This window comes from Typopeltis vanoorti, chromosome 1 (genome assembly GCF_054136105.1).
Source record: "Typopeltis vanoorti isolate ZY-2024b chromosome 1, IOZ_Tvanoo_1.0, whole genome shotgun sequence".
Taxonomy (NCBI): domain Eukaryota; kingdom Metazoa; phylum Arthropoda; class Arachnida; order Uropygi; family Thelyphonidae; genus Typopeltis; species Typopeltis vanoorti.
In genome coordinates, this window is record NC_143549.1 from 78,751,405 (window position 1) to 78,770,906 (window position 19,502).

Below are 19,502 nucleotides of genomic sequence, written 5' to 3' on the forward strand. Positions count from 1 at the left end.
ATAATCCATGAACCCTGCTTTAAAGACCAAATGTGGAAGCATTTCATTTCAGACTTACACCTCCACTAAATAGAGCAGAGTAGAGTAGAGGTCTAATACCAGTTAATGATATCTGTCTACCATCTGAAGATAGGCATCCAATGCAACAGTGCAATTAAAATCTATGGTCAGTAGATTGAAAAGCAGAGACACTATCCACTTGGAAAATCAACCATGTGAATCTGCTTAATGAAATGATCATTAGGCTACTTACTTATCCAGAAGAATTTCTTCTTTTATACTTTTCTTCATGCTAATAACATTAATTACGAAAGTACAATATTCTATACTTTCATAATGCCAAGTACTGAGAAAGCAGGCAGTTGGCTCTAATGTAGAAACAGCTTTCAAAAGTCCAGCAATGCAATAATAGCAACATCAGCAATAAAAATAAAGCCAAACCCTGACCTATGTAAAAGTGATATTCAGCAAATGTTACATAACACAGACAAATTTTGCATAAGTAAGATTAAACCCATTTCATTCATTAATCCCACTCTACTGCTTATGTATTTACAGCATGTATATAGAGAAGTACATCAACGCATTTCACATATTATTTCTGTTACTTTCATTTGCAGGATGCATGCAAAATTAGAATTCAGTGAGTAATTATTATGTAATACAATACAATATAAATGCAGTATGAGAAAACTGGGAAAGAAGAGTAATAATTAACTTGGCGTTTTGACCTTCTTTAAAAAATAACTAACAGTGGCTTCTTTCTTCTCTCCGTGAATTCCTTGATATCTGGCTAATCTATTTCTCTCTGCTTTTAACAACCATGATGCATTAGGACTCATATTCTCCAATCATGCTATTGCCATTCCAGCTGAAACCTCATAGAATGCAAATGTCATCTCTTTCAGTATGTTTCAAGATAGCCCTAGAACACTTTCTTTTTTCTTTTTTTTTATTTGTTATTATTATTGATTTTAAAGAAGCATATCTTTTCATGTTTTCCTTCATACAGGCACCTTCACAACTACATTTATTGTTGATATTATGAGAACAAGGCAAGCAGCCCCACAATGAGCACACAGTACCTGGACTATGGCCATTAATCTTTGTCCACCTTCATATTTCTTTATAATTTTCATTTCTAAAGCAGTTTTGGTAGCGACTTTTTCATTAAGCATGGATTTTCTCTTTTTCCTTTTCTGTTCCTGTTTTCACAACTATATACTCTATCACAGCATACAAAAGCACTAAAAATGAAGTGTACGAATACAAATACACAGCACATCCATGTTCAACAGTAAACAAAGTGAGACCAAAGAAGGTACATGGATAGATTATGGACTGTCTGCTTACTAAAGACTGTTTAGGTATAAGGAAGTAATGTAAGTACATTATGTAAAATTTTTAAAAAACTTAGTTTTTTCCATAGCCCTTTCAGGATAATTTGTGCAAGTCCAAGTTTACATTCAGGTCAGGATGATCAAAACAATATCTATCAAGCATTCTTCTAAACTGCAACCCACCTCCTACTTGCTCACATTCCACTTTCATAAAAAATATATATTAAAAAAAAAAAAAAAAACATTTTATGTTTAAAGAAAAAAATATTTGGTATATAGCTTTCACTTATCATAAAATAAAGCAAAGTACTTAACTGAGCCTACTAAGATAGTGAACAACCAACAAAAGTTTTGGTAGATTTCATCTAAATAGTAGAATGTGCTAGATATTACGATGAGAGGGATTTATTTAGGGTAGTATTAAAGCATATACATTTTTTCAGTCTTATTTGGTATATAGCTTATTTTTACCATAAGCTACTATTACTCAGAATAAGACGACCACCCTGCTTAGTGGATGCACAAAAAATCCATCAAAAATAATAATGTCTGCTAACATATCAAAAATAATGAAAGTAAAACGAACTGTCAGAGGTGAATCACAGAGTCTATAAAGATGAACCAAACCACGGAGACTTATTTCAGACTCCAAAGAAAACATTAGTGGTGGTGGGGGAGGAGCTAGAGGAAGCACATAGCAAGTTCCATCCCATACCAGGATTTATACTTGCATAAATCTTGATATTGTGCCATTGTGTTCTGGGAAGTAGCCAACTACAGGGTGTTCGGGATAAATTTGACATATTTATAATTAATTATATTTTTCCGTAAGTTACATGTATTAACACACACTTCTCTTCATTTAAAAGTTTGGACCCTTCTTCATTCATATACAAGATGTCAGAAAGGATGGATAGCTGGAACCCACCTGAATCATGGAAGAGAATAACTTGTATCATGATGATTCGTGCCCGCCATCAAAATAAGGATATTACGACTGCTGCCCAATGCTCCCTGAATACAGTAAAAACAATCAGGCATGAACTAGAGACTTGCAATGGTGACTACGAGGATGTAGCAAGAAGAAAGATCCCTAGCAGACGATCTGATTGCGTTCGTACAGCAGAATTCCTCGCAAATCTGCAGGAACAGGTGTTGAAGAACCCTGGCATTGGAATTCGGGCTTTGTTCGTGGAGTTGCTAACTGTAGTCAAGCCCTGGATAACAAGGGTAGCCAATGGTAGGCCGTATGTATGGCAGCAGGATTCGGCCCCTTGCCACACCTCTGGGAAAAGTCAAAAATGGTTGTCTGAAAATTTCTACGACTTCACCAGTCCAAATGTTTGGCCTCCAAACTCCCCAGACCTTAACCCCATGGATTATTTTGTATGGGGCGCAGTTGAAAAAGACACCAATCGCACTTCCAGTAATACAAAAGCCCAGTTAATGGATAAAATTAAAACAGTTTTTGCGGCCCTTCCCAGGGAGACTGTAGCATCAGCTTGTTCGAGGTTCCGAAGCAGAATTGAAGCTGTGATCGATGCTAATGGTGGTTATTTTGAGTAAATCTTGTTGATAGTATTGTAATTAACTCTGCCTGTAATGTTTTTTTGTCAATTCATTAAATTTAATAGATACAAAGATTTTCTTTTTCCTTACGAAACTGTCAAATTTATCCCGAACACCCTGTATATGGATGCTCGATTAGGGCAAGTTATATGCTGAAATACAAAGCTGGAATTTATGACAAACTCAGGACAATATTAACTTTAGTTCCATGGTAACAGTTAACTGAATTGGAAGGATAATCAGCAATACTGCCTCGTTTCAAAGGGAAGCTTTGAAATGAGGCAGTATCAGAACATGTCCCTAGTTCAAAACAAATACTTGGGGAAGTGAAATGAATGTGTAATCTTATTAAGTAAGAAACCCACAAAGAAGATGATGTGGAAGGAATATTGTGAGAATAAGAGTGAAAAGAGTTATGAAATATATAACAAGAAAGCCAGAATTTTCTTGCCATGCAATACTCTTAACTAAGAGTATTGTATAGAAAACTAAACCAGAGTATGAAAAGGAAGCTGGCTGTGCAGGCTAAAGGCAACCCAAAAGAATTTTATCGTTATGCCACAAGCAAAAGAAAGAATGAATGTGAAAGAATAACTTTATTGAATGCAGATGGTACTCAAGTGTCAGAAGCTAATGAGATTGTTCAGTTAATGAGTGTCCACTTTGCTAAGATATATCGACCAGGTGTATGTAACACGGTGCACAGTGCTACTGCTATATTGGATGAAGAGTTACAGGTGCATGAAAACGAGGTTGAAGAGCTGTTGCATAACTTGGATAAGAATTTGGCAATAGGGACAAATGGGATATAAGCACATACACTAAAGGAATGTTCAGCAGAACCAGCTTGGCCGTTGACATGTTTGTATAACTTGAATCTCAGTTCAGGAAAGATCCCAAAGGAACAGAAAGAGTGTATGATAGTTCTGTTGCACAAAGGCATTGCAAAATCAATGTGTTCAACTACCAACATCTCTGGAATGGTGGTGATTTTAGAGAAGTTGGAAGAACTTGCATACAGAAATGAGAAGACCTGTCAAACTATACTTTGCAAATAACTGTACGAGTTTACTAAAGGGAGGTCGATTTATCAATCCCCTCATATTTTATAAGAATGTCACGAATGAGTTGGATAAAGGGAATGGATACACTGTGATAATGTTTGATTTTGCTAAGGTATTTCACAGGATACCACATGAGAGGCTGTTGCATAAACTGGATAATATGGGATTGGAATATAAACAATTAGCTTGAATAAATGAGTGGCTAATAGACATGATCCAAAAGTGATATACAAGAGTGTGAATCTACCAGCTTTAAGGTGACCAGTAGTGTGCCCCATGGAACAAAATGATCTGAATAGGCTGGAGAGGATAAATGATAATGGCTATCAATTCAATGCATTTTAGTGCAATCAGATATCCATAGATATATTATATTGGGGATATTATGCCATGAAAAACTGATGATGATGCTAGGGATCTTGGAGGAAATAAACTGGATTCAGGCAAAAATGTACAGTATCTTGACATTCTTTACTAAAATTTATGTGACAAATAATTGAGAAAACAGGAGTATAATAAGGATCTCTAAGTTCTGTTGATCGTGAAGAAGCATGATAAGGTGGCTAAGAGAAAAACTGTAAAACACGATATTTATAGAAGAGTTGATTAGCTGCAAATCAGCAGAGAATAGGAAGATGATTTGATGTTAATCAGGCGTAATGCAGGGCTGTATGGCATCTTCAAAATTACATGTAATCTTAAGTATTATTAAGCAAAGTGGTATTAAAATATCTAAATCACAAGATATTAAATTAACTCTTTACTCCAGAAGAAGTATTCATAGTCCTGTCAATTTAAATAATTTTTATGATAACACGAAAAATGGCAATAAAATACTAAAATTACTGTTGGGAGGGGAAAGGATTTTATATGAAATACTATGAAAATAAGCAAGTAAGCATGAAACATGTTTCCATGAGTGAACCTATAGAACAAGTTCCACATCTTTGCTATTTAGACACAAGTTGCAATGAAGACAGCAAATATGGAAATAGATAAAGGCTAGTATGATGGAAAGTCATACTTTCCATCATACTAGCTGATGGAAAGAAATATTAACATGAATCAGAAAGTTAAATCACAAACAAACACAGATGATCAAAGATTGGAGATCTCAGATATGAAACTTTTGAAGAAAACGAGAGGAATAAATAGTTCCCATCAATGGCAAAACCATATTAAAAATAACATTTTTTCAAAAACATTAATATCCAAAAATGGGTAAAGAACTAATTCAAAATGTTTTGAGCACAAACAGAATTAGAGATGAAAGATCAGGGGGGGGGGGGAAATCGTTTTAGACAAAAAGAGGCAAGACTAAGATCCTGAGGAAGACCAAACTTAATCAGAAAGACCCGACAACTAATGGATCAGGATCAGTTTGGAAATGAGAACATATATTGTTTTAGACTGGTGCTCTCCTTGCAGATGTCACGAATGTAATGACAAGTAAAAAATTGTCTAAAATTTGCAGACTTTGGACTTTGGAAGAAGCACATTTGATGCATTCACTTAGGAAGAATAGGTTTAAATTATAAATTCACTTCTAATGGAATCACTTCATGAAACTGATTACAGATGACCTTGAACAATGTGGGGGGGGGGGGGTAAGAGCACCCCCACGTTAGAAAATCCACGTATAACTTTTGACTCCCCAAAAACTTGATTATAATAGCCTACTGTTGACTGGAAGCTGTACTAATAACATAAATAGTTGATTAACACATATTTTGTATGTTATATGTATTATATACTGTATTCTTACAATAAAGTAAGCTAGAGAAAAGAAAAAAGAAAATCTTTTTTCTTTTACTTTTGACTAATAATAACTTTTGACTCCCCAAAAACTTGATTATAATAGCCTACTGTTGACTGGAAGCTGTACTAATAACATAAATAGTTGATTAACACATATTTTGTATGTTATATGTATTATATACTGTATTCTTACAATAAAGTAAGCTAGAGAAAAGAAAAAAGAAAATCATAAGGAAGAGAAAATACATTTACAGTACTGTACTGTATTTATCAATACCGCAAGTTTATTTACATCATCTGTTTACAAGATGAATCATCTGTCTGTCATTACCTACATCAACATTGTCTTATATGATACAAAACAGTGTAGATGTTTTACGTATTACTAACATTACATATCAAAAATGAGAAGATAATATGAAAAAGAAATTCATATTTATTTACAGGTATAGCGATTCATGCACTGATAATGAACAGGCATCAATATGATTGCTGCGTACATATGATCGATACAGTAGCCTGGCCTATACATTAATGAATGAATCATTATAAAATTTTTCTTTTATTCTAATTAAATAAATTTAACAAATTAATAACAGTTAATTTCATGCAGTGATGATTTAATAGTGAGACTTTATGTTTGTTTACATTTATCTTGACTGCGAATTGCACCACCTACTCTGTATGTGTGAAATTTTGACAAATCTTAACTTTTTATAATAGATCTGTGTATATTTTATGGTAGAAATCGATATAACAAATTCATGACATACTTCTTTCTTAATGTTTTTGATATTTCTACGCTATGTGGTTCTTCTGCGAGTTTTTCGAATTGTCGCAAATCTTCAAAACATTTTCCAGTATATTTATTGAAAAAAATCTGCATATAAGTGGACACACAGTTCAAGGGTCAACTGTATAAGGAAAAAAGGAAAACACAATTTTGTGTTTTCTGTTTTTGTGCTTCCAAAACACAATTTATCTTTCTTCTCACTAAAAAGTGTGCTTAGTTCTCTCCTTAGCACTGATAATTCTCAACTTAATGTCAAGACTAGCTCTCTCTTCTTGGACTGACATTTATCTCCAGCCTTTCCTCACACAAACTCGCTTCAATAACATCCTTGGCTTCCGAAAAAACTTGGCATGCTGTTCAATCAGAATATTACTTTCATCTGTCTAACTACTAACCCTATACAAATGACAAATCTACCCACCCTCAGAATACTGCCCTAAGTAAGAAGTAATATTTATTTGTTAATAAATGCATGCATTTATAAGCATTCCATTTAGGCTTTTATTTTTGTAGACAGAAGACGTTTTAAGCTTGCCTTACATTTGAATTTTAGAAACGTTTTTGGTAGTGCACCTAAAAACCTCTTAAAAATTCTTAATGCTATCCAAGAAGAAGGCAGTTTTGGATGATTGACAATCCTTCTCTCTCTCTCTCTCTCATTGACAGTATCTCACAGACAATTTCTAGATTGTGTTTCTTCTACAGATATTTCCATGGGCACTAGTTAACAGAACTGGCATCTGTGAAGTATCTTATGAGGATCATTCAGATACACCACATTATTTTTTTTTTTTATTAGGTAACTTATGTATTAAGCAATCTTAATAAAAATAAAAAAGTGGAAAGAAATAGGATTAATAAAATGTATATTCCTCTTCCCGTTTACTGTAATGCAATACTCGGATGTGGAATATACTTTTAATGTTATAATTAATTTGTCTTTGTTTTCACAAAGAGAATAAAAGTCGTGTAACTCATTTTATAAAATGTTGTTGTTATTAAAATGAATTGCAACTTTGAAACACACACACACACACACACTACAGCACAGATCAGAAAGAGTAGTCTCTGATATCAACCATATTGACACAAAGTAGTCTGGGTAAAAGCTTGAAATACTATCTCTAAACTGTAATCATAAAAATAATTTTCATTTGTGTTAAATAAGACATAATACACTACAAACAATGGAGTCTGAGGAACTCCATTGTGTCTGAGAACAAAGCAACACTATCCAACTATGCAATCGACAATATAACACTGCACAATGTACTGTATGCAAAACCATCTCTTCATAATATAACTTTTATGTCTCCCCACATCCTGCCATTCTACTTTTAATTCACTCTTCATATTATTTTATTACATTGTATACTCCCTGACTTAAAAGTTTGTTCTTCCATACTACCACTTTATGATTTGAATTCCAGTTTTATTGTTTATCTTTATGAACTAATATTCTTGTATAACACACCATGCTTAATGATCACCTGCTTAAAATACCATTTTTTAATTATTTTAATTATGATCATTTTAGACAGCTTTTATCGTAAAAATATTCACAGAGTCAATAAAAAACGCCCTATACATATTTCACCAAAATCATCAGTCATACTTACTTGGCTGATAACATTCTGTTGCTATACTTGGTTGGGAACTTTGAATAGATACAGTGTCTGTAGTCCCTTGGTTATCGGGCTGAACCTGAAGTTGCTGAGAAGAAAATGTTGACCCATCCTGTAATTGAGATTGTGAAATCATTTGAATATGATCTTGGTGTAGCTGAGCTTGAGCAGTTTGCTGCTGCTGCTGCTGCTGTTGATGATGATGCAGGTATTGTTGCCTTTCTCTCATTAAGGAAGCAATTTGATTACGAATAACCAGGGCTACTATTCGAACATCTTCTTCCATGATTATGCCTGTAAGGGCCTAATAAAGATAAATGAGCATAGTTTAATAAATCTCCTGCTACTAACAAAAGCATTCAATCTTTAAACAGTAACTGACATTAACTTACTAACTAGAAAAAGTTGCACTGGTAATACCTAGTGAAGACACAATCATTTAGTAACATTAAGTATTTATTAAAGCAGGGTTCAGCAAATTATGCAAAACCTTACTTGCCATGCAATAAACATACTTATCCAAGAATTAACCTTTTTTCCCCCTCTTAATGCGATTTCCCAATAAGTCAACAGTCCATAAAGATTAAGAATGCTGTACTGTAGTTGTAGAAGTTTTTTTTTTTAAATTAAATTAAAAACAGTCTATTTTGTCCCATTTGCAGCTGTTCACCAGCTAATAAAAGCTACTCACCATGGGTAGTGGGCAAACATATTTGTCAAGCCTTGAGTATATGCATGAACTCAAACAAAATGAAAGCTTAGAAAAACTCAAAACAATGCTTAATTTTATACATTTTTAACATACTTGAAATATTTTATACATATGAATAAATGTAGGCAGGGAGGTAGGTTTGATGTTTATTGACACAGAGCAACTAGGGTCACATTACAGTAAAAATAAATGGCTAAATTAGTAAATAACATCTTGGGTACAAGATATTAACATATTTATTCATTAAGTACTTAGTGTGTCATTCTCCAACCTATAGGCTGCAGATTTGAATCTCACCACCATGAACAAGGACTTTTGTAAATGTTGTTTGTTGGGAGATGAATTTCATCGCCCTGCTTACTAGAGACCTGAAGTGGCCTAAACTAGAGCAGCATTTTCAGATCATGTAAAAAAATAAAAATGCAAATAAATAATTACAATAAAATAAATATAAAATTATAAAAAATCATTAGGACACCCACAGGGGATTATACCATGGATTTATAACCTTTCGCTGGTGGGAGTCAAAAATAAAATAAAATACACATACACACAAAGATATTTATAACATACAAGTACAAATTAATCCTTTGTCATCATCTTCTCATCGAGGATAAACATTTGTCTCTTTATAACTTTACTGTCTATCATGCAGCTGGTTTTTCTCTCTCTCTCTTTTTGTGTTTCTATCTTTCCATCCTATATAACTGTTCTTTGCATTCCTCTCTTGTTTCTTGATCTTTTCATTCACATTGTAAATACCTCGATCTCCTCTAATATTTTAAATTGTTTATATAGTCTAATTTTGTGAATCCTTTAACTGTTCATAAAAAATTCATTTTTGCCACCTGTATTTTACTTTGATCTTTCTTGTTAGCAGTCCATATCTCTCCCCTGACTGCTTCATTTGTCCCAGAGAGCACATTCCACCCAAATAAAGGCTTTTGTATACTTTTATATACTCCTGACCAAACATTTTAAGCAGCGAACGGATATGAAAAATCCTCTATTTGATTCTTGCAGGCAAGCACACTAGCTGACTCATCACAGCTAGCTATCCAAGACTATTCATCTTGCTGAAGCAGAGACCAAACCAGTGCATGCCCCAACAGGATCCCCTTTTCAGATGTCCACAATAGCAGGACATTAGGTCCCAGTAATGATGGTATAAAGAACAGAAAAAAAAAGTCAAGAATAGAAAGAGCAAATAATACATTTAAGTGAGAAGGTCAAATTCCTGGCAAAGAAGAGCTCTCATAGTACTACTCCTTTATAAACAGGGAAATAAAACTGAATGTAAGAATTATAAAGGAACTTCCCTAATGAAAGTTCCATGTAAAATACCCTGCATATAAGCATACTGAAGAAGAAGAGACTGAGACAAAGTTGGAAGAGAAATTAAATCTGGGGAAGAACATCAGTTCTAGCCAAATAAGGGCTGTTGCCAGGAAATATGTTCATTTTAAGGACAAATGGTCAAGATATAAAGAGATAGCAGAAGATAGTTTGATGTAAAAATCAGGTGCACGACAACAGTACATTTTACCTTCGTTGTAATTCGACGAATTACAACGAAGGTAAAATCTACATGGATCGCATTATGAAGTGTTACCAAATACAAAAACATCAATTGAATTCTCAAAGGAACAACTAATACATTTTAGTTATTTCAGCACAATTTTTAATGAAAATGGCAAATTAAATTATCAAAATAAACAACAGAATCAGAAACTAGTATATCTGACAAATTGGGAACTTGTTAAACAACAGATAAATCTAGAAGAAAATAGCAGATTGGAAGTTTATGCTAACAAAATTATGTAGTGGCATATCCTGTATACCCCCCCACACACACACATTGAGGAAAAATATCAGGAAATGGTGTCACTTCTGATTTATAAATGTCTAAAATTAAAATATAGTAAATCTCAAAAGCAGAACATACAGAGAAACAGATGCATGAATAATACAAGATAAGCATATTTTTATAAAAAGTACAAATTTTCATAGCAACGAAAAACATTCAGTGAAAAATATTAATCCTATTATTTGTAATTAATTCTATGAAAACTGCATTAAAGTGTTTATTATTCAGATGTAGGATTGTACAAAATCAAATCACAGTAAAAGCCTGGTGAAACCAGAAGTATATATGGTTAATGTAATAACATTAAATATGGGATTTTTGTTGTTGCAAAAAAGTTATATATCAATATGAAAAAGCATCAGAACATTTTCTTGAATCTCAAATATGTTTCATTTTTTTTCTTTTTTTAATTTGATCTTTTATATAGAGACTGATGACTTCACATCAATGCCTTAATATTCTTAATGATGAAACAAGAATAGAATTTCTTGGTAAGTTTAATTTGTAACCAAGTGAAAAAAAATTAAAAAAAAAAACTTTCTATACGACAACTGATTTTTGAAGTTCTCTTTCAGTGACTCAAATTACAAGAATAACAGAAAAATTGTAAAATCATACAGAGCACTCAAAAGATTTAGCTAGAGAGATAATTTTTTAATAAAAACAGGAAGATGCTCCTGATACACATATTATAGAGGTTCTTTTAATATACCATATCACCAAGCAGTGTCATAAACTTTTTCCATGTCAAGAAAAACGTACAAAGAAAGAAGCATATATAAGAGATGCATTTCTGAAATCTGATGTTTCAGGTATGTATCTCTTATAGATGATTTTAGGTGAACCAAACGGTCCAATGTCAGCTGGTGCCTACAGAAGCCACAATGTGTAGCACAGAAAAGATCATTGCTTCCTAAATACCACATAAGTCTAACCAATATCTTACAAAGTCATGGTGAGTGATAGGTAAGAAGTGTTTACTTGTGTTGGATTTCTTCCTAGTTTTGGGAAGGCAATGAAAACTGATTTATACCATGAATTTGAAAATTCTTTCTGAGTAAGTATAGAGTAAGAGAAGGAGAACCATGGAAGATTGTGAGAGAATGTCGAGCCATACAGTCATAGAAAAGTATAGTCACAGTTTCTCCTGTGATTCTTGCAATATCAAACATCCACAAGATATGAAGCTGATACAATTCTATATCATTTATATAAATTTAAATTTTTAAACTTGATGTATGACTGTTTTTGAATTTTAACAATTAAAAATTCAAAAACAGTCATGTTAAAACAATTAAACTTGATGCATGACTGACATTGGACCATTTGGTCCAAGGACCAACTTTTTATTTTTCATTGTGTCAGTTGCTTTCTCTAAAGCCAAAATATTCCTCCACTTCTACCTTAGTAGACCCTGCTGTAGGATGAGACCATAGGCACAAATAAGTCTCATTGTCTAGTTCTCCATTCTGATATTTGCCATGTCACTCTACTTGATACTGCCTGCCATTCAAGATTATCCTCATATTTAGTGTTGAATACTATAGCTAATCCTTATATTATGTCAATTAGTTCTGGGTTTAATTTATATTTAGTGAATATTGGTATTTTCTGTGGATGATATGGTGCATTATGATATATATATATATATATATATATATATAATTCATTTTTTAACTTGGGGATATTGTATATTAGGGTTACCAAGTAATTTTATAAGCTTGTTTATTTAACTCCTAATCCCAAGTATGCAAACAATTAAGTTTGCGCCTGAAACATAGTTCAAGTCTGAAGATGGTACAACACCAGGGCAACCTCATTGTAAAGGTGGGTAAAGCTCTGATCACTATTCTTAGTATTTTCCCATAATGTAAAGCACATCTCACTAAAAGATGTAGGAGTAAACAGGAGTTAAATAACCAAGCTTATAAAATTACTTGGTAACCCTAATATACGGTATCCCCAAGTTAAAAAATGAATTACATCTATACTCCTCTAGAGATTCTTATTAAAAATAAAAACACCTTGCAGCAACTTCTATAGGTAAAGTTGATAAGGCTCTGTATTACTAAAACCCTTGGTATTTAGGGTCTTCTCACTGAGGAGACCTCAAAAAAGGTTGAAACCGGTCTGGATAGTGACCCCACCCATAATGCATTGCAATATACATCTTTTAGTGAGATGTGCTTTATATTATGGGAAAATACTAAGAATAGTGATCAGAGCTTTACCCACCTTTACAATGAGTTGCCCTGGTGTTGTACCATCTTCAGACTTGAACTATGTTTCAGGTGCAAACTTAATTGTTTGCATACTTGGGGTTAGGAGTTAAATAACCAAGCTTATAAAATTATTTGGTAACCCTAATATATATACAGGGTGTTCGGGATAAATTTGACATATTTATAATTAATTATATTTTTCCGTAAGTTACATGTATTAACACACACTTCTCTTCATTTAAAAGTTTGGACCCTTCTTCATTCATATACAAGATGTCAGAAAGGATGGATAGCTGGAACCCACCTGAATCATGGAAGAGAATAACTTGTATCATGATGATTCGTGCCCGCCATCAAAATAAGGATATTACGACTGCTGCCCAATGCTCCCTGAATACAGTAAAAACAATCAGGCATGAACTAGAGACTTGCAATGGTGACTACGAGGATGTAGCAAGAAGAAAGATCCCTAGCAGACGATCTGATTGCGTTCGTACAGCAGAATTCCTCGCAAATCTGCAGGAACAGGTGTTGAAGAACCCTGGCATTGGAATTCGGGCTTTGTTCGTGGAGTTGCTAACTGTAGTCAAGCCCTGGATAACAAGGGTAGCCAATGGTAGGCCGTATGTATGGCAGCAGGATTCGGCCCCTTGCCACACCTCTGGGAAAAGTCAAAAATGGTTGTCTGAAAATTTCTACGACTTCACCAGTCCAAATGTTTGGCCTCCAAACTCCCCAGACCTTAACCCCATGGATTATTTTGTATGGGGCACAGTTGAAAAAGACACCAATCGCACTTCCAGTAATACAAAAGCCCAGTTAATGGATAAAATTAAAACAGTTTTTGCGGCCCTTCCCAGGGAGACTGTAGCATCAGCTTGTTCGAGGTTCCGAAGCAGAATTGAAGCTGTGATCGATGCTAATGGTGGTTATTTTGAGTAAATCTTGTTGATAGTATTGTAATTAACTCTGCCTGTAATGTTTTTTTGTCAATTCATTAAATTTAATAGATACAAAGAAGATTTTCTTTTTCCTTACGAAACTGTCAAATTTATCCCGAACACCCTGTATATATATATATATATATATATATAGAGAGAGAGAGAGAGAGAGAGAATTTTTCTTTCAGTAATGTTCTTGCCATAGTTTTCATAATAAATGGATTTTTATTCAGCAGGAGTCCTTTTTTTTTTTTGGAGTCATTTCAGAAGTGAAGCACACTAAGTTGGGTGATTAATATGATCCTAAGCGAGGCAGTCACAATCATAAAGTTAAATTATGTTGAAATTATTAGATGGAGAGTGAATTTGTGTTGTTTTTGATATTTTCATAGCCACCTTCTCAGTGTAAGAAGATTTTAGAATGAGTGTTATCTTTTGTATCTCTTTTTTTCATTCTTTCATATGCTCATGAGTAGGCTGGATGGTCTCCCTCAAAACTGGCACATTAGGATTTCTTTGCAGAGAAAAATTTATTATTATACTTTTTGCTACCACAATGGATACATTTGGAAGAGCAATGACAGGCAGTTCTGAGGCATGCCTATATTTCCGACATTTAAAGCAACTTAGCGGATTAGGGATGGTTTACCAGGAGAATAGAGAATCCTGCTTTTATCAATGTAGGGGTCTGGAAATTAAAAGTAACTTGATTTCGAAACCTTTTGATTATCAAAAGTAATGATAATCCTGGTCAGAAAGCTCCCTACATATCAGAATGTGTCTCATGTCTGTCACTCCCTGATCTTTAACTTCTGAGCATATCTCTTAATTCAGAACATCAAGAAGATCCCATTCTGATAACATACCTCTGGAACAGTTGACTGTTAGAAAAGTGCAATGTTGCGCTCTCTATTTTTTTTCAGAGTGTTGCTGACGTGATGGTTTTAACAAGAATATCGGCAGATTTTGTGGGGGGGGGGGGGGGGTCCTGCCAAACCTTCTGAACCTTTTTGAATAGAGAAGGATTACATTAGGATGATGTGAACCAATGATATATTTAGATGTGACAGATATTCTTTGGTTCTTATTTCTGCTATCAGATCATATCTACAGAATCAACATATGGTTGGGCCCTTGCAACAGGTTATCGCTACAGACAATTAAACTGATCTGCAGATCTGACATTTAGGAAAATTCTAAGAATAACAACACATGAAATTGAATTGTTTAATATATAGCAATATGGATTAGATTGCTAAAAGAAGTGCTGATAATACTGTATATGGAGAAGATGATGCATCCAATCTTATGTCACAGAGATACAGGGTAAAATATTGGTTTGTGGCTGGCAAAATCCATTCACTACATTCATTTACTTACTATAAACCTTCAGATATTGTACAAACCTGGTAAGATGTATTTAATGGAGAAAGAGCTGAAGAGATTTAAATGGAGTGCTGCGAGTCTTTTTGGAAACACACAGGACTGGACAAGGCTGTATAAATCAGAAACATTCAATATTATATTACTCGGGCAGGAATGATTTGGGACACAGAGAGGGAGTAACTGTGATAGTCCATAGATCACTTTCCCACAGTGTTATAGAAATTAAATCCATTTCATTCGGAATCATAGCCATTAGACTACAAGCAAAAGAAAGAAAAACCTTCATCATCATCATCATCATCAAATTCCTGCCATGTACCCTCAAGGGGTGTACAGGATAGTACTACATGAAAAAAATTACATCATTACTAACTTCCTATCTACAATTTTCCTCTAAATCAGTCTGTTAATTGTCAAGACTCCAACATTATCAGATCTTATATTTCTATCATCTAAGGCACTTTGTACCGTATCAATCCGCCTATATCTTGGTCTTCCTCTGGGTCGTTTTGCTGATAACCTGGCAGAGAACACTTGATTTGCTAATCTTTCCTCGCCCATTCTGTTTAAGTGACCATACTACCTGAGATTAGCTCTGCTAATGCATTCCTGGATGCTGACAATGTCAAGTTCTTTCCTAATATCCTCATTTTTAATATGATATTGCCATTGATGCCATCTGTTCACGCCTATAATCTTTCTCAGGACTCTCATATCTGTGGTTTCTAGTCTTTGGTCAAGTGTTTTACTTCTGACCCAGCTCTCAGATCCATAAGTTAAAACTGGTTTGAACACTGTTATGTATACAGCTAATTTAGTGTTCCGACTAATTTCTCTCTTATTCCATATGAATTTATTCAATTGACTTCCCACCATACTACCAGCCTTGCTGATTCTGTTGTCTATTTCTATATTTAATTTACCATCTTCAGTAAAAATTGTGCCTAAGTAGCCGAAATGTTTTACTTGTTCTATAGGTTCTCCATTCACAACACAGTTGACATTTTCAAATGATTCTGCCTATTTTCATTGTCTTTGTCTTTTTATTGCTGACCTTCAATACCATATCTATTACAACAGCTATTCAATTATTCAGAGAATCTTGCAGACTTGTAGCAGATTTATTTAGAAGCATAACATCATCCACATAAAGCAAAGAGCTGACATTAACATCTCCAATTTCGATATCATTTTTAATACCACTTTCCTTCATAATGTGATCCATATAGATAATGAATAACAGAGGGGATAATGTACATCCTTGTCTCACACCAGATTTAACATTAAACCATCTTCCTGTACTTCCTTCAATTCTAACTGCTGACTTACAACTCAAATAAAGACTAAGTATTGCTTGATATAATGCCTCATTGACACCATATAACTCCAGCTTATTGAATAGCTTCTCTCTTGGCACCTTGTCATATGCCTTCTCCAAATCGACAAAACTTAAATACAGATCTCTGTTATATTCCTATGCTTTCTCGACTATTTGTCGTAAAGTGAAGATTTGATCCTGACAGCCTCTATTTGTTGTAAAGTGAAGATCTGATCCTGACAGCCTCTATTTGGCCTGAGAATCCAGCTTGTTCTTCACTAAGCTTTTCTTCCACAATTCTTCTCAACTGTTTCTCAAGTATACTTGCATAGATCTTGCCAGGAACACTCAGTAGGGAAATACCTCTGTAATTCTCACATTCAGTTTTATTTCCCTTTTATATATGGGTACTATGAGAGCTCTACTCCAATCATCGGGAATTCTTCCCTCTATCCAGACCTTCTGAACTATGCAGTGCAGTGGCTGCACTGCATAGTTCAGAGTCTTGCAGTGGCTGCACTGCACTTCTGAACTATGCAGTGCAGCCACTGCAAGACTCTTATACCACCATACTTCAGCATTTCTGGTCGAATATCATCTACTCCTGTTGCCTTTCCACATTTCAAGCCTTTGATGGCTTTTTCTACTTCAAGTATGGATATGTATTCTTGACTGCATGCCTGGTCAGTGTTTTTTACCACTGTGCTGTCATCACTGCTTGTTTCATTTAGCAGTTTTTCAAAGTAATTACTCCATATTTCAAGGATATCTTTTTCTCTCGTTTTCATGCCACCTTTATCATCTCGCACCCCTTTTACAGAAAACCTTTTATTAAAATAATAGAAGCAGGTGGACCTGATTCTTCACATTCAGAAGAAGATCATATTGATTTAATAATATTGATCAACAACTACAAGAGGAAATTGATAGAACATAGATGGCTAATAATCGTGGGTGATTTTAGTGCCAAAGTTATACAATATCCAGATGACATGCATGATGTATTCGAATCGATGATGCATGATGGTGAATTTGAAATTGACACAAGAAATGAGAGAGGAGAGTATCTGCTTGATTTCTGTAGAAAAAATAATCTCATAGTTGCAAACACCATGTTTCACCATAGACCTGCCAACAAATACACTTGGACTTTACCGACTCAAATACTAAAAACTGCATAGATTACTTTCAGATTCGCAAAACTGTAAAATCCTCTGTTTTGAATGTCAAAATCCTCCGTAGTGCTGAACTGGATAGAGATCATGAACTTTTATCTACCAAGATTCGATTAAAATTTCACAAAATAAGAAACAAATTAAATAAAAAAACTTCAAACCAAATCTGGAAAAATTCTCTTTGGATTCTGTGAAAACAGCATATCAAAATGAGATCAATCGATGTACAGTGGTCCTCCCCTTATCTGCAAGAGATACGTTCCAAGAACGCCAGTGGATACTTGAAACTGAAGATAGCACAGAACCCTATATAATATACTATGTTTTTCTTGAAATACTTGAAACCGCAGATAGCACCGAATCATATATAATATACTATGTTTTTTCCAATACATACATACCTATGATAAAGTTTAGCTTATAAATTAGCACAGTAAGAGATTAACAACAATAACAAATAATAAAATGGAACAATTATAAGAATATACTGTAATAAAATTTATGTGAATTCACATAAATCTTAGCAACCTCAGCATATGAATTTTTTTTCCCTTTCCTTATGAAGTTGAGAACTTTCACCTTTTCACTTAAAGGAAGTACTTTATGGCTTCTCTTTGGCATATCAGAATTGCCAGGATCACTATTCTTGCATTTTGGGGCCATTAATAAGTAAAATAAAGGTTACACAAACACTGCAATACCACAACAGCCGATCTGATAACCAAGACGGCCACTAAGTGACTAAGAGGTTGGTAGTGTATACAGTGTGGATACGCTGGACAAAGGGATGATTTGCATCCCAAGAAGACAGCACACTATTTCATTATGCTACTCAGGCAGTGCACAATTTAAACCTTATGAATTGTTTATTTCTGGACTGGGGTTGACCGCAAGTAACTGAAACCATAGAAAGCAAACCAGAAGATAAGGGGAGACTATTGTATAAAAGAAACACAAAACACAGAAGATGTTAACAATGAAAATGAATGGAAATTTTCTGAATATTATAACCAACTTAGCTGACAGATTTTTAGAAAAAAGCAATAAAATTAAATAATCACTGCACTTGAGATGAGATTATGAGAGCAGAAAAGACAGGCTTATAAACATCTGGATAAACTCTACAATGACCAAAATAGAATATATTACGGAAGCCTACAAAACCAACTAAAAAGGGTGTGCCAAAATGCAAAAATAGATTGGCTGGATGATAAAGACAACAAATGTACAGAAGCCTATTTACATCATGACTCGAAATTTCTCTACTCTGCAGTTAAAGAGATTACCAAAAACCACATTCATTCAACTCTCATGATGAAAGATTTGCAAGATAAGGTAAATGGAAATATTAGAGAAATGGAACACATCTGGTACAATTACTTCTCTAATATCGTTAAAGATAAAAGCTTTCACTCACATATACCAACCAGTGAGAAAGATACAGCACCCATAATTCTAGAGAAAGTAGCAATCCTTTCACTTAATCAAACGAAATCATCAAAAGCACCAGGAATTTATGAAATACCATCACAGTTCTATAACAATGGTGAAATTGATCTAATTAAACAACTAACTAAACTTTTCAATAATATTCTTGTCACTGGAACTATCCCAAATGATTGGAAAATAGGCAAAATCATGCCTATACATAAAAAAAAAAGGGGGAACGTTCAAAAATATACAAATTAAAGACCAAGTACTCTTCTTTGCCACTCTCACAAACTCTTTGTAA

General features: G+C 34.0%; 1 protein-coding gene across 1 annotated transcript in view; it reads right to left on the minus strand.

Annotated features, from left to right (window-relative positions):
- The window catches only part of LOC150110121 (uncharacterized), a 443,476-nt gene that overhangs the window by 289,634 nt on the left and 134,340 nt on the right, over positions 1-19,502 (minus strand). Inside the window, 1 exon segment of the mRNA XM_090397974.1 lies at positions 8,144-8,453. Within this exon segment, the coding sequence (XP_090254100.1) occupies positions 8,144-8,453 (310 nt within the window).